The 20,502-nt window shown below is 42.8% G+C and overlaps 1 protein-coding gene across 7 annotated transcripts in view; it reads left to right on the plus strand.

The window, feature by feature from the left end:
* Nucleotides 1–20,502, plus strand: part of LOC149455491 (E1A-binding protein p400-like) — a 201,517-nt gene that overhangs the window by 157,832 nt on the left and 23,183 nt on the right. For all 7 annotated transcript variants that reach the window (XR_016314044.1, XM_089686148.1, XM_089686151.1 and 4 more), the window contains one exon: nt 3,682–3,800. Coding sequence is in view for 6 of the 7 variants with exons in the window: in XM_089686148.1 (XP_089542274.1) it covers nt 3,682–3,800 (119 nt within the window). In the remaining variant the exon portion in view is untranslated. The remainder of the gene's footprint in view (nt 1–3,681; nt 3,801–20,502) is intronic.

Raw genomic sequence — 20,502 nt, forward strand, 5'->3', positions numbered from 1 at the left:
TTGACTGTTAAATAATAACTGCACTGCTATTTATGTTACCACCCTGATCAGTTCACTTCTATGCCATATTGCTTATGGGTATGTGAACCTTTTAGAACTCGTGCAGACAGGGCGTTTTTGCAGCCACTTTTAGGGGCATCAGGCGTATTTTTTTTTTTATTTTTACTGCTTCCAAACGGCCCTCTATGTTATCCTATGTGTCCATGCACACATAGACTTTTAGAAGCTTTTAGCAGTATTGTTTACCAGCAGGAAAATAAAGCAGCATCGTTTTGGTAGAAAAAACAAAAAAAGAACAGCCAAGCGCTTCACACTTGTAAACGCGCCTAAATGCTTGTAAAAGCGTTAGATACTTTTACAAGTGTCAGCCGTTTTTTTTTTCTGCAAAAACGCTGCTGTCAGGAAGACCGCTTCTAGGAGAGTTTTTTTTTTTGTTAACATCCAATAAACATATATTCAACTTTAAAAATGAATTACAATTAATCTAAAAGTGGCAGAATAGTACCCAGACAGAACCAGTTAAAGAGGATGTGTCTATCACAGAAACACAATTTTATGAAGGATAAAAAACAAAAGTTAAAAGAAAACGGGTACACACATGCACTGGATCACCAAGGTAGCTTGAGTTAGGATAGGAGGAATATAGCTCTGGACAAAATTGACCACCTGTTTTTTGTTTTTTTGCGTAGTGCTCACTTTGTTTGTTTTTTTTTGTTTTTTTTCATATTAAGTTGCTCAGACTTTGGTCTTTGAGTAAGGCTGAGTTCACATTGATGGGCTGAAGCAACACATGAAAATGCATGAAAAGTGCAATGTGCTTGCATTGAAGTGCACTACAAAACACATTGATACACTACTGTGCATTGTGGTGCTTTGCATTCGTAAAAAAAACAAAAAAACCTTGCATGCATCATTTGTTTGTTATGCAGCCCGTTCAGTCGAATGCTGTGCATTTTAGTGCACAGCAACAGTGTGAATCCAGCCTAAAAGAAGAGAAAAATATAGACATTTGTAATAAAAAAGAAACATGCACGCACACCAGCCCATCTCATTTTTTTGAGGCATAAAAAATGTCAGGACAGTGCAGATATTCCTCAAATGACCCCTTTTTGAAAAGTAGACAGTCTGAGGTAATTAGTAAGAGGCTTGGCGACTTTTTTGAAGTTGTATTTTTTTTTTGTAATTTTTTTTCTTTGCTATAAGCAAGCGTTTTTAACTGAATGAAATCGATTAATTCAGCTTTTTTTTGTTGTGATTAGCTGTGATTGGCCACAACTAATCACATGATACAGATGGGCTGTGACTGGCTGTGATCACTGTGACCATTCACAGCTAGACACACTTGTATACAATGGATGGCATGAAAGGAAGCCATCCATGGTATACAACTGTCATGTGACCTGCTGTGATTGGTCACAGCAGGTCACATGGTACTGGCAACAGGGCCAGTACACAGATCTGTCATCGCCGTGTCCGAGGTACACAGCCGGTGACAAGTCTCCCCACAGCACGGCCCTGCGGGCACACGCAAAGCGGGGTGCGGGAAGGACGTCATATGATGCCCTACCGGAGGGACGAGAGGTTGGCCGTCATTTTACTATAGGCCGGGCGGGAAGTAGTTAAAGCCTTTGTAATTTTTACATTGAGGAATGTTATTCTGAAATTATTTGACAATTTTTAAAGGACCAACTTCTGAGACACTCTGACTCTCTAAGATGCTCTTTTTATATCCAATCATGTTACTAATGTGTTTCCTATTAACCTTATTAGTTGCAAAATGTTCTTCCATTTGTTCCTTGTTAGTACAACTTACTTTGTCAGATTTTTTTTTTTTGCTTGTCCCGACTTTTTTTGAGACATGTTGCTACCATCAGTTTCAAAGCGACTTTATTTTTGTACATTTTTTTTTTTTTTAAGCATTTGATATGTTTTCTATCTTCTATTGTGAATAAAACTTGTGTTTTAAAAGATTTGCAAATCCTTGCATTCTTTTTTGGAATCGGAGTTGTAGACTTAATGTTGCTAGCAGGGGCCTGCAAAGCCTGAACACTTTGTTGTGAACGAGCTTCCGCACATTCCTAGTGGCCAGTGTGAGGCAGCCTATCATAGTGATGGATCAATAGGAATGTGGGAAAAGGGTTATTAGGGAATGGACAAGCTCATCCAGAGTTTGGAGGTTCTGGACCAATTAAAGTGGCTCTAAACTCAGACTCTCCCCCTTCATGTTTTCTTAAAATGTGAGTCCATCCATCTTTTTTTACTTCATCTTGCATTTCTGTATCTAATACTTTCACCGTAATATAAAGATTATTTTTGCCTGATTTTTACTGATAAGCTATGTCATTGTTTGCCCAAACACTTCTCTTTATTGTGCTTCTCAACACTATGTCCATAGGGTTCATTGTCATTTTGCTTTGTCTCTTATGTTGGACACATGTCACCGTATGCTCATATATGCTATATTGTGTATGTTCTTTCATTTTCAGTAAAAGTTTATGGAATTAAAGTGGCTCTAAAGGCTAGACATTTTCTTTTACCGTAAAGCACTATTAAAACCTAAATAAAAAGATTTTTATATATTGCAGCTTACCAATTATTAACTGTGGTGTCTGCATCCTTTTTTTTTTTTTTTTTTAAAGGCTTTTCCCCCTCTGTTTTCACCTGTTGATCTGGCTGTACACATCTCCTGTATTAGAGTGGCCCCACTCTGGATGAAGACGCACAGGGGCACTTTTGGACAGCAGCATTGTCAGTCTGGGGGAAAGGGAGTGTTCGATGTATTAGCAGATTTGATACACTAACAAATTGAAGCCAAACTCCAGCTCTCACTTTATAATCAGTTACAGCAAACAGTTTTGTTCCTTTTGGGATAAAGAGTTTTACATAAAAGCTGATCATTGTAAGCACCCCCCGTCAATGGTAAATGGCTTGTCACAACCTTATAACTGCTGCATCTGTTGAAAAATAGAGTTTCTGACTGAATTACCAGGGGAAAATAAAAGAGAGCCTAAAAAGGAAACTAATGCAACCACCACATCTAAAAATTGGTAAGCTGCAATATAATGTTTGCTTTTTGGTTTAATACTGCTTTGTGTTCCCTTTCCCCCTCACTCAATCTAGTGCTGTACCTGTCTTTAGCATCTCTCTGTTCTCTCCCTGCTGTCCACAGGCTTTGTTGAGGCAGGAGGAGCCATTGCCTTGTGCTTCTGTCACTCAAATTCTGTGAGGAGAGAGCAGGGGACGGGGCCAAGTTGCACTGTGTGTGTGAATAGACACGCACAGCCATGCACAGCAGTGAGCCCGCAGTTACACCACCATAGGAAGTGGCTTTCTCTGGGAGCGCACTGAGAAGAGGAGGAACCTAGAGCATCAGCGGGGGACCTCAGTAGTGGAGGTTCAGGGCCTCTCTGTGCAATACCATTGCACAGAGCAGGTAAGTGTGTTATTTAAAAAAAGAAGACTGAGCCTTTACAACCGCATTATCGTTGCTGCAGACATATGAGATACCTATATGTGCATGCCCTTTGCAACAGTTGGCTTTTTATTTATTTGAATGTGACCCAGTTACTTTTAGTAGAACCACCGACACTCATTGTTTCACTATTTCAGCAAAAGTATAATTTTCAATTTGCTATAGTGGATGTTGCTTTGTAATGTCAAATACACTTTTCTTTTCCCTAGGAACAGTAACTGCAAATGTTCTTGTAAACACAGTGTCTGGAGTGGCAAGTGTTCCCTCTGCAACTTTCCAACCTATCAACAAGCGACTGGTGTCTCCAGTTGTAACTGGTGCAGTTTCAGTAAGTGTTTTTTTCATAACAACTTGTGACACGACTACAGTTACAATATCCTTGTAAAGTAATCCATAGCTGGTGGTGAGGCTTCATCTATTTTCTTATCTGACTGAAGTAAACAGAACTTGATTTGTTACTATGGGTTAGACTACCCATAGACTTTAGATTGGGGGTATAGATGGGTATAGGGTTCTGTATATGGAGGTTTTCTGTTTATTCATTCTATGTATATTTTCTATTGATTGTACTAGATATACTTGTGTTTTTTCCACCCTGACTATGCACCTATGAAATAGGTGATTTTTTCGACTGAGAAAGGAGTTTTCCTAAAACACAGGGTGAAAACTGCTGGAAAATCATCTGACATTTGTCACTAGAGCAGGTTTTTCTATTAGAAGCTACCACTCGTACCCCCGTGTCACTAACAAATGCATAATTTTTGGATTTTCTACAAAATGGTAACCAGGGCAAATTGCAGTGGTCTATCTTTCCTACAGGGACCAAAACAGAAAAAACCTGACAAAGATTTAAAATCTTATCACTTTAATCGAAAACTATAAAATATGTATCTTAATATTACAGTACAGGACACAGGCTAAATATAAACAGACCCTGGTTATAGTCTGGTACATTCAGGTGACTGGACACTGGCAGGCTTGTGAAGAAACGACCCTTGGGTGTCCCACCTATAACCCTACTCCACTTTGTAATTTGTTTTCCTAATGGCCCAAGGTGATGGATCACTTCTCCCTTACAGAGAAATCACTCTTGGCTTAAAGGGTAACTCCACTTTCATGCTCTCAATTTCATACTCCCAAAGGGTTAATCACATTGAAAGGGGTTCAGACCCTGCCACTTTCCTCATTGGAAAACTGAGCAGCTGATCAATAATGAAAAAGTCACTCCTTTTGATAATTCGTTTTGCAAATAGACACAGACAAACCGCTATTTCTTCAGAATAACAAAAGGTAGGAATCTGCAGAAAAAGGTTATTGAAATCCCTGCAGTGTAGATCACTCAGAGGGGAATGTTGGTTTTTTTTGTGGTTTTTTTTTTTTACCAACACAAGTAGAGTTACTCTATAGGTAGTTTATTTTTTCTTCAGATTCTTCAATCGACTCATTGTCTTCTAGTATAACAGTGGATGCAGTGGGTGATTAACACTAACAGAACCGAGATGGAGGGATTGGGGGCGGGGCCTGAGCATGGCTGCCTCGGAGAGCACGATGTAGGTGCTCTCCAAAAAAACTTCTGACCCTAAACCCCCCCATGGCTTAGCGTTGTCTGCCACCTACCCCTAGACTTACCGGTGAGATAGGGGGTCTCGGCCTTGAAGGTGTGGTGGTGCCCGGGAGGTGAGAGCGGATTCGGCTGTTGCTCCCTCTGAGACGCTGAGCGAGCTTTGCAGCGAGGAACCTGGAGAGAGGTTGCCGGGGAAACGAGGTGAACCACGTGGGCGCCGCAAGGGAGCACTGGGAGGAAGAGAAGCCAGCCGGCATCTGGAGGAGAGAGAGAGAGAGACGCGGCAGGTTTCCCAATTTGCTCCCCGGTCAGTTTCTTGGACCCCAAGTCGGTGGGCAAGCGGGTGCCCTGCCAGATCCCTAAGAACTCAAGTACCCCGAGACACCCTGAGGAATCCCCCCCTAAGGAAAGAAAAAGTGCCTGGAGAGCCTAACAAAAGCAGCCTGAGCCGTCTCACAAAGGAAGCAAGGAAGAGGAGGGTGAGTGAGAGCAGCTTTTGATCATTGTATATTGCTTGGCTTGGCAGGGCACGAAGGAACAGTGTGTGAAATGGAGAAGGGGGATTCCCAGGGGATTCTTAGGGAGATTGGAGACGTGGAAGAGAATGTGGAATAAGATAAATGACCATAGAAATGAAAGTGAAAGATAAAGTGGACACTAAAATAGTAGGTTAAATCCGTGCTCCCTGTGTCTATTTGAGTTTTCCCTGGCGGCTGATAAGAGGTCAGTCTTTCAGAAGATATGAAGAACAAAAATGTTAAAGGAAGTGGGGCCAAGGGAGCTCACGCCGGCTCGATTAAAAAGTATACGTCTCAGGGGAATGTAACCCCAGAAAGACCCCTGGGAATAAATGAAAAGAGCGAATTGGAAATCAGTTTGGAAAAAAGCCCTAGACTATCCCTAGGAATAGACAATGGCAGTCAACATATGTTAGAAAATAGGGAGGGGAGAGAACTTGAAAGGGAATTGCAAGTGCCGAATGAGAAAGAGATGGCAGAAATGTTTAAAAATTTGGAAAAGTCAATAAAGCAAGAAATAGCAACGATAAGGAATGATTTTGGGCAATTGTTATGCAGAGTGGAAGAAACGGAGGAAAAACTTAAAAATCATGCCCAGAATGTCTTAGAATTTAAGAAACGGACACTGGAAATCAGGAAAGATCAAAAGAAATTGCTTTACAAAATAGAGGTCCAAGAAAATAGGGATAGAAGGAGTAATCTCAGGATACGAGGAGTCCCAGAGAGTCCACAGGGAGAGGATTTGAAAGGGTTAATGAATATAATCTTAAACTCCATAATGGACAGACCTACTTCAGAAATGTTTAAATTGGACGGTGCATTTAGAATAGGAAAAGCCCAACAAGGAAAAGATAGAGAAAGATCGAGAGATATAATTATCCAATTCCATAGGCTGAGTGATGAAGAGATTTGGAAGAAAATTAAGGGAAGAACAAATATCAAGTATGAAGAAATAACATTCAAATTTGTGCGGACTCAGCACCAGAGACATTATGGAGAAAGAGATCTTTAAAACCCCTGGTGGATTTGATGAGAAAACAGAATGTGCAGTATAGATGGGGAGCCCAGGCGAGCTTAATTGGATGGAAAAACGGACTCACGGCTATTCTGAGATTTCCTGAGGACTTGAGAGACTTTTGTGATAGACTTGACTTACAGAGAATAAGGTTACCAGTGGGAAGAAAGAAGAAAGAGGTATAGGGGCTACGGGGAAAGAAGATTGGCAGTTAGTAATAGGGGGAAGGTAGGGAGGGGAATGGTTGAGAAGAGAGAGGGTTTTTTGTTTTGTTTTTTCTCTTCTTTTCTCTCTCCTCTTTCTCTCTCCATGATTTCTCTGTTCAAATGCTGTTTTCACTCTCAAGTGTCGGTGAGAAGTTATTGAACTAGATAGATAAAGGTACAGGGGGGGTTGGGAAAAGGAGAGCCGTATATGGACGGAGTTCAACCCCAAGGTTTTAAATCAAATGATTAGTAGGCAAATTTCAAGCCTAAAAAGAGGGAGGATGAAGGGGGGTGGGTGGGGTGGTAGGGTTGGGGAGAGAAAGGAGGGAGGGGGGATATCTGCGAGCTGAGAGGAGTTATGAGAGTAGCAGTAGAGGGAAGGAGTTGGAGGAGAAGGGAAATATGGAAGAAGTACAGTTTGTAACGTATAATGTAAAGGGGTTGTATTGTCCTGGGAAGAGTTTTAGATTGTTTAGAGAGTTGCAACACAGAACATCTTCAGTGCTTTTTTTTACAGGAGACACATCTAGAGATTAAGTCAAATGTTAGACATTACCCGGTATGGTACTATGCAGATTCACCAATTAAAAGAGCAAAGGGGGTAGCTATAGGGTTCGCAAAGAATATAAGGTTTGAGTTGGAGAATAGAAGATTTCTGTTTCTGAGGGGTAAATTGCAAGAAATTGAGTGCACAATAGTTAACATATACTGCCCAAATAAGAAGCTATAGATATATTTGAAAGGAGTATTGAAAGAACTGATGGGTTTTAAAAAAGGCCGTCTGATAGTGGCTGGAGATTTTAATGTTTGTATGGATCTGTGGATGGATACAACCTCTTCTGTGCAGAGGGAGGAGAGTAGGTCTCTGAGATCATTAAAGAAGTTGTTACATGAATGCCAACTGGTAGATATATGGAGAATTAAGCACATGAAAGACAGAGACTATACCTTCTCACATGCGACATACTCTAGATTGGACTATATACTGATAGAACGCTGATTTATAGAGTCTGTAGCAGAAGCTAAAATTGAAGTAAGGTCTTTATCCGATCATGCCCCTGTTGCAATAAAATCAAGATGGGGAAGAGAGGTGAAGGGAGGCTTAGTTTGGAAGATGAATGAGGCACTTCTTTTGGATCATGAGATTGATCAGAGGATCGAGATGGAAATCAAACGATTTGAGGAGAATGATACGGGAGAAGTGTCGGTGGCTACAGTGTGGGAGGCTCATAAGGCTTACATTAGGGGATTACTTATTACAATGGGGGCAAAAAAGAAAAAAGAAAGGGGGGGGGGGGAAATTAGCGGATTTCCAAAGGAAATATACGATCTTGAACAGGTGCATAAAAGTAAAATATCTAAGGACATAATGAAGAAGATAAAAAAGAAAGAAGAGATAGAGACCTTGATGGAAGAGGAAAAAAGAAGAGTTTTTAATAAAGTAATAAGTGAAAGGTATAGATGGGGAGATAGGCCGGGAAAGTACTTAATGAGAGCCTTAAGGAAAAAGAAAAATAGGAATTATATAGAAAAAATAAGAAACCCCAAGGGTGAAGTGGTTCACTCAACTAAAGACATTGCTAAAGTAGTTAAGAAATATTATAGTAAGCTGTATAATATCATCCCCCAAGATACTATAAATAAAGTTGAAATAGTAAATGGTGAAAAAAGAAGAACATACCTAAAAAACGCAGGCCTACCAAAACTGAGTGAAGTACAATCGAACGCCCTAGAATCAGAAATTACACTAGAAGAAATAAAAACAGCATTAAAAAGTACTATGGCGGGGAAAAGCCCGGGGCCAGATGGGTATACTGTGAGATACTATAAAAAATATAAAGAACTGTTAATACCCAAATTGAAGATATACATGAATGCCCTGGGGGGGGAGATGGAAATGAGGCGAGAATCTCTACAGGCTAATGTAGTTTTAATTCATAAGGAAGATAAGGATGCCTCCCAGTGCTCAAGCTATAGACCAATCTCATTGTTGAATGTAGATACTAAATTGTACGTAAAGGTATTGGCAAATAGGTTGAAGGATTTAATGCTTGATTGGATACACGAGGATCAGGTGGGGTTCGTCCCAGGAAGAGAAGGGCAGAGACAACGGGTTGAGATCATTGTTGCTCATTCAGGAAAATAGAAAAGGGAAAACCCGGTGGTGCTGTTGTCAATTGACGCCGAAAAGGCATTTGATAGAGTGAATTGGAGATTTATGATGGACACCTTGGAAGCGCTAGGGCTGGGAGTTAGAATGAGAGAGTGGATTGGAAAGTTATATAGACAGCCCTCAGCAGCTATTATGGTTAATGGAGAAAGGTCTGAGTTTTTCAGGATGTCAAATGGAACAAGACAGGGATGTTCATTGTTATATGTTTTATCTTTGGAGCCATTACTATCTACAATAAGGAAGAATATAGATATAAAGGGAATATGGATAGGAGATAGAAAACATAAGTTGGCGGCCTACGCAGATGACTTGATGATCTATGTGGGAAATCCTAGGATAACTCTCCCAAATTTATGATGGTTAATGAAGGAATATGGGGAGTTATCAAATTTAAAAATTAACCCCCCAAAAACTGAGATCTTAAATATAAATCTTACAAACAGTGAAAAAGAAAAAATACAAGAAGAATTTCCCTTCGTATGGAGGGAAAAAGAATTAAAGTATCTAGGGGTAAAACTTTCTGCTTCATATAAGAATTTGTATAAACGAAATTATATTTCACTACCAAATGAGATTAAAGAGGAATTAAAGAGATTAGGGGGAGGAAACCAGTCTTGGATAGGACGCATAAATCTGATGAAAATGGTAATTGTGCCCAAAGTCTTTATATCAATTTCAAATGATTCCAATCAAACTTCCAGAGGTATATTTTAAAGAACTTAAAAAAATAAGATATATATGGAGGAACAAAAAACCTAGAATATGTTACAAAACATTGAGTAGAAATAAAGAGAGGGGAGTACCAGACTTTAAGAGATATTATAAATCTGTAATATTGGCAAGAATTTTTGATTGGATGCACAATCCAGGGAAAAGTTGGGCCAAAATTGAAAATACACAGAGTGGAACGAATCTAAGTAGGATCATATGGGTGCCCGCACAATATAGGGGATTAGATGTTAACACAAGCATGTACACATTAAATGTTTTAAGAGTTTGGGAAATATTGCACAGACAGAAGGGGTGGGTTTTTAATTCACTGTTAATGCCACTAAGGAATACAGAGTTTTGAGCCCCAGGTAGGGAGGATATCACAGGAAAATGGATTATAAAGGAGGACGCGCAATTGAGAGATATACAGTTGTGTCCAAAATTATTCAACCCCCAATGCTGTAAAGGGGTTTAGGGACTATAGTGTACATTTGGAATTGTATTCAGAATCAAATCCTACAAGGACGTTGTAACTACCCAAATGCAACTAAAATGACATCAATTGTTTATGTAATACAGTAGTAAATGGTTCTTATGTGGTTTCTTCATTGCCACAATTATTCAACCCCTTAAAGACTACCACTCTGAAGAACAGAGGTTCATACAGGTGCTTTCCATCAGGTATTGAAAACACCTGTGGATGTCACCGAGCAGCAATCAAGCATAATAAGCACCAATTAGGCAGCTTTAAAATGACTGTGATACTCAGCTCCTTCTAGACATTTACTGGTGTGGTTACAAACATGGTGAAGGCAAGAGAATGGTCCAGGAAGACAAGAGAAGAGGTGATTTCTCTTCACAGGAAGGGCAATGGCTATAAGAAGATTGCAAAGATGTTAAACATACCAAGAGACACCTTAGGAAGCATCATTCGCAAATTCAAGGCAAAGGGCACTGTTGAAACGCTACCTGGTCGTGGCAGAAAGAAGATGCTGACTTCGACTGCTGTGCGCTACCTGAAGCGTAGAGTGGAGAGAAGTCCCCGTGTGACTGCTGAGGAACTGAGAAAAGATTTGTCAGATGTGGGTACAGAAGTTTCAGCCCAGACAATAAGACGCACACTGCGTAATGAAGGCCTCCGTGCCAGAACTCCCAGGCGTACCCCCTTGCTGTCTCCAAAGAATAAGAAGAGTCGACTGCAGTATGCCAAAAGCCATGTGGACAAACCACAAAAGTTGTGGGATAGTGTTCTGTGGACTGATGAAACAAAATTAGAACTGTTTGGGCCCATGGATCAACGCTATGTTTGGAGGAGGAAGAACAAGGCCTATGATGAAAAGAACACCTTGCCTACTGTGAAGCATGGTGGAGGGTCAATCATGCTTTGGGGCTGTTTTGCTTCTGCAGGTACAGGGAAGCTTCAGCGTGTGCAAGGTACCATGAATTCTCTTCAGTACCAGGAGATATTGGATGGAAACGTGATGCAGTCCGTCACACACCTGAGGCTTGGGAGACGTTGGACCTTTCAACAGGACAATGATCCCAAGCATACCTCCAAGTCCACTAGAGCATGGTTGCAGAGGAAAGGCTGGAACATTTTGGAGTGGCCATCGCAGTCACCAGACTTAAATCCGATTGAGAACCTCTGGTGGGACTTAAAGAAAGCAGTTGCAGTGCGCAAGCCTAAGAATGTGACTGAACTGGAGGCCTTTGCCCATGAAGAATGGGCGAAGATACCCGTAGATCGCTGCAAGACACTTGTGTCAAGCTATGCTTCACGTTTAAAAGCTGTTATAACTGTAAAAGGATGCTGTACTAAGTACTAAGATTGAATGTCACTTGGGGGTTGAATAAAACTGATAATGCTGTGAGCACAGAAAAGACATTTGTGGTTATTTCATTATAACTGTTATGTTATATTTGTCTGACCTACAAGTGCCTCTTTAATGTAAATGTAAGCAAGATGACTGAATGATCAAAAGCAATGTCAAACTGGCCAAAACACTCAATTTCAGTGGGGGTTGAATAATTTTGGCCACAACTGTAATGGTGGGGAAGGAATTGGGATCATATAAAGAGTTGGAGTTGATACCAGCACAAAACCAATGTATATAGGGAAATGGGAAAGAGATTTGGGGATGGAAATAGATGAGGGGAAGCAGAAGAAAATATATAGAGTAATTCACAAAAATATTAGCATGCGAGAGGTGAAAATAAATTATAAGTGTTTGATAAGATGGCACATTACACCACAAATTGAACATAAAATGAATTGGGAGATTTCACCATTATGCTGGAGGGGTTGTGGGGAGATAGGCACATTGTATCATATATGGTGGGAGTGCTGAAAAATACAAACATTTCGGAAGAAAATAGTTCACTTCGTAGGGAGGATTACTGAAATCAATATTAGATTAGACCCAGAGGTTTGTCTTTTCCACTATACAGAGTTGTCAGTAAAATTATATAAGGATTCGGGTGTATGGTATTTTTTGAGTGCAGCGAAGAGTCTGATACCCAGGTTCTGGTGAAAAAAGGAAGTGCCGATGGAAGAGGATTGGGTAGTTAGAGTAAATCAGATTTGTGAGATGGAGAAACTTTATTATATGCACGTAGACAAGATGGGGACATTTTATGCAAAATGCGAAGATCATAAAGGGAAGGTGAAATATATGAAGATGTAATATCCTATTAGACATACTTTGATTGCTTTCCATAGTGAGGAGGTAGGGAAACGCAGAGTGGCTGGGATGGGGGGGCAGGAGGGTGGAAGATGAATGTTGATGGGAAGTGGGGGGGAATAAAGATATTTTAGGGAGATAATCATGGTAGTAGAATGATATTGTTTCGTTTTCCTTTTTTTAATTGGAGAAAATGATTGTAAAATGTTTTTTGTAGAAAATCAAATATTAATAAAAAAAAAAAAAAAAACAGTGGATGCAGTGCATTTGGATCAGTGCAGCCTTGAACCCAGCACCATGAGAATGGCCTGTAGTGTTTTTTCGGGCACTGGATCCTATGCGGGCACTGGATCCTATGCGGGCACTCACCTGTGCACTTTGTGAAACATGTGTAGATAGCCACAGATTGCTATACAAGTCTGGGACCAAGATCCATCCCTATGAAACCTAGACCCTGGAGACTCCTCTGAGGGTATATCTACTATGATGGACAAAGCTTGGACCACATATTGGAAATTACATGGACAGGCAAGACAGGATCACCTGGTATTTCTGATCGTTACTATACCCCACAGTTCTAAATAGTATGCATTTATACAATATAGCTATCAGATTGTAAGCTCCAAGGAGCAGGGCCCTCGGACCCCTCTTGTATTGAATCATATTATTATTATTATACAGTATTTATATAGCGCCAAAAGGTTTGCTCAGCGCTGTACATTATAGTGGGGGACAGTACATGAGACAATACAGTAACAAAACAATACACGAGGGGTTCGAGGGCCCTTCTTTTTCGAGCTTACAATGTAGGAGATTGTTACTGTTTTGTCTCGTGTATTGTCTCCCTTTATAATGTACAGCACTGAGCAAACTGTTGGCGCTATATAAATACTGTATAATAATAATCAGGACGCCAGAACTGTGTTTGGAATGTATTCACTTTACAGTGTAAACATTTCACACTTGGCACTAAAATTCAACCACTCAGAGCTTAATCAGGTGTTGAATCACACCACAGGTTGCACACTTTACCACCACTTCTGCCTAGAGCCCCTTATACAGTACTCAGGTGCTTCCAACCTTCCTTTTGCGAGGACTACTTTACTACAGGGTGGGCTGCACCCAAGTTGCATGTGCTTCTTCTTGGACATGCTTACCCTACTTCTGCACTCTACTTCATGAGTGTCCCACAGGGGAATACCCTCACCTGTAGCAATGGTGGGAAAAAAGTGAAGGAGGGGTCACGGCAAAAGTGCAGCCAAACATTGTCTGCAGATGGCCCACACAACACTCCTCATAGTATCAGAGCAGGACCCCATTTAACACCAGTCCTCTGTGTCCACATTTAGCTTTGTCTCAGGTATGCAACAAATAGCCAATTAGGAAAATGTTTCTACAACTATGTCACTATTCCTCAGACAATTTAGGACTTTAACACAGCTATCTCTGTTCAAGACTTACAAATGCCTGTTCTTTCTCCAACTCCACCGTCTCTACCTGAGTCAGATCCGGATATGCCTGCTGTAGAAGAGGCAGACATAGATAGGAATGAAGATCCACAGAAGATTGTTCACCCGCAGCTTCTTATGCACATGATGTTATGGCTTCATGCAATATGCTTACCAGTGTTGATGCTCACTTGTGCAGTGCACAAAAGCTGCTGTATTGTTGCAATTGAATCTCTCCTATCTTACCATGCCCCTTTTGTGTACAAAAAGGCCCACTAAATTAAAAAACACACTCCCTGTTTATAGTAAAAAAGAATGGGCAATTTTATGATGATTAAACCAATCCATAGAAGGAAATCATTGCCAAGCTCAATAAAGTGGGAAAAAAAAAAATCACAGAAAGTGGTCTGTTCCAATGGTTGACTTTAACTTCTGCCTTGCTGTTGTGTCAATATTTTAAAACTAGTTATGACACAGATATCCAAAGGACTCTGATTACCATTCACATGTGCATAATCTTGTGGCTCAAAGCCTGATCAACTGAAGCTACCTGTAAGGGCCCATTCACACTAGGAACTGCATTGGAATCGCACAGAAACACTTTGTTGTTGCTGTGCGATTCATATGCAATTCTGTGCAGTGCGATTTATTTTTGAATGGGCTGAAAGTGCACCATGCCAAACGTAGTGCATGCACTACTTTTTGAAACGCACTGCAACCAGATTGCATGGTACTTTTGTACCATGTGATCGGGTGCGGGCAAACATACTGTGCTTGCGTCCTGCATTTGGAGGTGTCTTTAATTTTGCATTGACACCCGCTGCAGATCGCAAGGGCAGTGTGATTGGAATACGGTACAGTAAACCACACAGGAATGTTGGTTTCCTGCACTGTATTCTAGTGTGAACAGGCCCTAAAAGACATGTATGAAAGGGAGCTTCTCTGTGGTAAAGTACTTGACAAATTCATAGAAGATGTCCCAGCAGGGAAGGTTCTTCTTCCAGAGCATCCAGTTCCAAAAACTCTTTACTCAAAAGCCTCTATCTCCTCAAAATGTTGAGCACCTCAATGCTCTACCCATGCTTCAACAAAGCTCAAGTTCAGCCCTTCCTTTTGGCACAAGACTTGGCCCACAAGACTCTCCAACTCTTCCCCAAAGCCTTCTTCCAAATTAAGAGGTGTCCTCAATCCTAAGAGTGTCAGTTTGCCTATTTCTGGGCTACAGGCATCCCAGAACTGTGGGCTCAGTCATTGGTTTCAACGGGGTACAAAATAGAGTTCACATTTCTACGCTCTCGCTGCTTCTCTCTGATCAATATCTACCCACAGACAGATTTGCAGAATGCTATGAGCCATCTGTTGTCCCAGGAGTAGTAGTTCCAGTGCCTCTGGAGACCAAGTTAAAATGTTTAAACTGGTTCATGGTACCAATATCCATCGGGGTATTTGTCCTATCCTGAACCTAAAATCCCTAAACCGATTGCGTCAAATTCCAGAATTTCACATGGAATCTAAAAGATCACATGTTGACTCCCTGAGACCTGGGCAATTCAAGATGCCTATCTACATAAACCCATTCATGAATGCTTTCTATATTTTGCAGTAGGAGACAATCACTTCTAGTTTGTTGTACTGCCATATGTCCTATCTGCCCCCAGAGTATTCACAAAGGTTCTTGCACCCCTTCTTTCTCTTCCAAGAGCTCCAGGCATCCAGGTCATAGGTTATCTAGATTGTTTTCTTTGGAGGAACTGCTTTTTCCAGCTTTCTGCAAAGTCCACAGGACAATTTAGATGCTTTCAGTTGGGTGATCAGCTTCTAAAAATCTGCTCTCCAGCGTTCTCTTTGCCTGGAATACTTTCCCAATTCTGGGCAGACCCCAAGCACAAGTTTCCTTTCTGAGAAAGTACTGTTCTCTCTTAGAATGCAATGTGTGATTCTCCATGAGAATTCTGGGTCTTATGTGGCCTCCTTGGCCACCATTTGCCCAATTTCATCTGAGACCTTTCCAACACAACATCTTGTCATTTCCAACACAGCCTTCACAATGGGTAAGACTGTAGATGATGAAGATGGATGCCAGTGTTTAAAGTGATTCTACAGGTTATTTATTTTTCTTTTGTAAAATAACAAACATGTCTATACTTACCTGCTGTGTGCAGTGGTTTTGCACTGAGCAGCCTGTATCCCGCTCTTCTCGGCTCCCCCGCAGGCTCTCCTGGCTCCTCCTGTCTGTCGGGTGCCCCCACAGCAAGCAGCTCCTGCTTGCTGTCTCAGCCATAAGGAGTCAGAGACCCAGAACAGCTGAGGCTGTTATTCATATCGCTGGATCGCGATGAGGCTCAGGTAAGTATTAAGGGGGCTTGGGGCACTGCTGCACACAGAAGGTTTTTTACCTTCTTGCATAGACTGCATGAAGGTAAAAAACCTTCAGCCTTTACAACGGCTTTAAGGCTGGGTTGGAGTGTTCAATCCCTTATAAGTTCAGGGAACATGGTCACCAGAGCAAGTCAAGCTTCCCATCAACTTTCTGGAGCTCCCAGCAGAAAAAATGTGTCTGCACCACTGGGCCCCTTCTTCAGGGACAGATAGTCAGGGTGCTGTCAAACAGCCATAGCTGTGGCCTACATCAGTCGCCAAGGGGGCGCCAGGGGTCAGGGGTGGGGGGAGCCTTTAAGGCATTGCACCTGTGATCTGCAGATCACAGGTGCAATGACAGGCTCCTGCAGAAACTCAGTAAGCTGTCTGCCTGTACCTTCGATACAGACAGGCGGTTCCTGAAGTCCAGGAAGTTTACTGGACTATGAGAATGCTCACCAGCGACCTCGCAATTCATTGAAAAGTGCAAGCTATCAGCATCAATGGCTGACAGTGCTTGTAGGCATTCATTCACAGAATTTTGTAAATGAATGACGCAGCTGTGTGGGGACGAAGCCCTGCACAGCCATGCTGTTTTCAAATTGTGACAGCAGGTGTGGGCAGAAAGTCCCCCCGCCTGCTTTCACAAGAAGGGGGCGGATCGAGGGGTGAAGTCATGAATGTTACACCCAAAATACACGTTGAGAAAGGCTTGCCAATTTTCATTTTTTAAGACATTTTTTTCTTTTGTTTTCACATGTTCATTTGGCTAGTAAGTCTGTTTTTTTTCAACTTCCTATACTAGACATAGCTCTCCAGCAAAAGTGGCTGTTGGAGGATTGTGACAAACCTTCTAACATTGATCGGGGTGATTACAATGGTTGGCTTTTATTCATTTACGTAAAACGTTTATAACAAAACAAAAAATAGTGTTGCTTAATAAGGTGCCACCCCCACCCATTCCTCTACTGATCTATGCTCATATTGGATTGTGAGGAAATGTTCCTGGGCCCACTGCTCTAGTGACAGTCCTCTGTGGAGAGAACTGCACTTTGGCACAGTTTGCATTCACACTTCAGCAAACCATACCAGACCATAAGTGAACCGTACCTATGACCACCTAGTCCCGGGCCTGGTATGCTTAACTGCTCGCGGGCGTGGTTCGAAGCACTCACACTACACAAATGAACTGACCCAAGGGGCTGAACTGCACCCTAGACAGGTTCAGAGTGCTAGTGTGAGTGCACCGTAACTCTGCTAGTGCATGTAACACTATCATCTCCCCAGAATGACAATACTGCTATACAAATGTCTCTCTTGCTCCTCCATCTAGAGTGGTGCCATTTTAGGACCAGAAGTGTGTTTCTGGCCAGATAACCAGGTGAAAATAAAGGAAAACGTCCAAAATAAACTTCTAACGTCTCTGTCTCATGTCATGTCATCTTCAGGTGGCTCTTTGAGCTATAGGCAGTTTCCCATTTTCTTTTGTTCCGTTGGATCCACTAGTAGTTGTTGTCCTCTCCACTCCTCAGTTTGACTGCTTTTGGATGCTCCAAAGTCAGTAGATTAGAAAGAATATAGGAATTTTGTATCCACCATAAAATCCTTTTCTTGCTGTACATTGAAGGACACATGTCCCAACCCCTTGGATTTAATCATGCTTTGTTTTTGAGGCATGCTTTTAGTAGGACGGTTATAAAATGGGCTGACCCTGTTTTTCTTTTTAATTTATGACCAGTGTCCAATACTTCTCTAGACAGCAGTGTAACCCCAAAATTTTAAAACCTGTGTTTCTCAATGGCCTCCAAGAAAAGGTTTCTATGGTGAGTACAAAAATCCTATTTTTGACAGCCTTGTTACTTAATGCGGAGCTTCACCTAAAACAAGGAGTTCCACTTTAGGTCTTCTGGGACATTTCACGGGTGAGCGCGGCCCAGCCAGGCGCCCACAGTTAAGATGCCGGCATCGGGGACTGAAGACAGGTGGAAAAACTGTCTTGGGTGGGCACAGCGCTGGATCATGGGACAGGAGAGTATCTGTTTATTACAAGTCAGCAGCTACTGTTTTTGTAGCGTCTGACTTTAAATTTTTAGAAATATTACTGGAGCTCCTCTTTAAAGCAGTACTAAACTCCAGAAAATACCTCTAACTTTCAGTAAAGCACTGGTCACTTAATCGGTGGCCGCTGTAAACAACTTCCCAGGCTATTTCCTGGGTACTGGGTTTTCAGTGTCTTGATTGGCCTGCAGGGGGTGATCTCAAATCAGTAGCACAGTAGTCGGTCATTCTAGAACAGTGGTTCTCAACCTTTCTAATGCCGCGACCCCTTAATACAGTTCCTCATGTTGTGGTGACCCCCAACCATAAAATTATTTTCGTTGCTACTTCATAACTGTAATTTTGCAGTGGGAGGAATAGTGCCCCATCACTGATGTCAGTGGGATGAATAGTGTCCCATCGTTGGTGTCAGTGGGATGAATAGTGTCCCATCGTTGGTATCAGTGGGATGAATAGTGTCCCATCGTTGGTGTCAGTGGGATGAATAGTGCCCCATCGTTGGTGTCAGTGGGATGAATAGTGCCCCATCGTTGGTGTCAGTGGGAGGAATAGTGTCCCATCGTTGGTGTCAGTGGGAGGAATAGTGCCCCATCGTTGGCATCAGTGGGAGGAATAGTGTCCCATCAATGGTATCAGTGGGAGGAATAGTGCCCCATCATTGGTATCAGTGGGAGGAATAGTGCCCCATCATTGGTATCAGTGGGAGGAATAGTGCCCAATCATTGGTGTCAGTGGGAGGAATAGTGCCCCATCGTGGGCGTCAGTGGGAGGAATAGTGCCCAATCATTGGTATCAGTGGGAGGAATAGTGCCCCATCATTGGTATCAGTGGGAGGAATAGTGCCCCATCATTGGTATCAGTGGGAGGAATAGTGCCCAATCATTGGTGTCAGTGGGAGGAATAGTGCCCCATCGTGGGCGTCAGTGGGAGGAATAGTGCCCAATCATTGGTGTCAGTGGGAGGAATAGTGCCCCATCGTGGGTGTCAGTGGGAGGAATAGTGCCCCATCGTGGGTGTCAGTGGGAGGAATAGTGCCCCATTGTGGGTGTCAGTGGGAGGAATAGTGCCCCATTGTGGGTGTCAGTGGGAGGAATAGTGCCCCATTGTGGGTGTCAGTGGGAGGAATAGTGACCCATTGTGGGTGTCAGTGGGAGGAATAGTGCCTCATCATTGGTGTCAGTGGGATGAATAGTGCCCCATCATTGGTATCAGTGGGAGGAATAGTGCCCCATCATTGGTGTCAGTGGGAGGAATAGTGCCCCATCGTGGGTGTCAGTGGGAGGAATAGTGCCCCATCGTTGGTGTCAGTGGGAAGAATAGTGCCCCATCGTTGGTGTCAGTGGGAAGAATAGTGCCCCATCGTTGGTGTCAGTGGGGGGAGGAATAGTGCCCCATCGTTGGTGTCAGTGGGGGGAGGAATAGTGCCCCATCGTTGGTGTCAGTGGGGGGAGGAATAGTGCCTCATTGTTGGTGTCAGTGGGGGGAGGAATAGTGCCCCATCGTTTTTGTCAGTGGGGGGAGGAATAGTGCCCCATCTTTGGTGTCAGTGGGGGGAGGAATAGTGCCCCATCGTTGGTGTCAGTTGGGGGAGGAATAGTGCCCCATCATTGGTGTCAGTGGGGGGAGGAATAGTGCCCCATCGTTGGTGTCAGTGGGGGGAGGAATAGTGCCCCATCGTTGGTATTAGTGACACAAATGATGGGGCACTATCCCTTCCACTGACACCAATGATACTTACCTTGCTGACCCCTGCTCTAGTCTGGGCTCGCTCTCTCCCTCTCCCATCTACAGCCTGCATACCTGGCTGCAGCAGCAAAATTTGCACTTACCTGTCAGCTGTCTTCCTTCTCTGGCCTCTCTCTTCACTCGCTCCTGCAGCTCCCTCGATCTTCTTCGATCTCCGCGCGCTGCCGCTCGGCTCCTCCTCTCCAAGCTCCACCTCCTCACCGGTGATTGGCCGCCTGTGTGCCTCTCCTGAGCTACAGTTCCGGTGGCCAATCAGCGGCGAGGAGGCGGAGCTGTTGAGTGATCCCGGAGGTGTGGCCAGGTTACAGGGGCAGCATATCATCCCGCCCACAGATCGCCTGAGACAGGAGCGGTGTCTCGGTTCCTAAGACCATCGGAAATATGTGTTTTCCGATGGTCTTAGGCGACCCCTGTGAAATGGTCGTTCGACCCCCAAAGGGGTCGCGACCCCCAGGTTGAGAACCGCTGTTCTAGAACAACCGGAGTGTGCTGGGAATGCACAGTTCAGTGTGCATTTAGTAGAAGACGCTGAGCAAGCAGGTGTTGTCTGCA

This window comes from Staurois parvus, unplaced genomic scaffold, assembly GCF_062004578.1.
Source record: "Staurois parvus isolate SC_StPar_1 unplaced genomic scaffold, SC_StPar_1.0 ptg000392l, whole genome shotgun sequence".
Taxonomy (NCBI): domain Eukaryota; kingdom Metazoa; phylum Chordata; class Amphibia; order Anura; family Ranidae; genus Staurois; species Staurois parvus.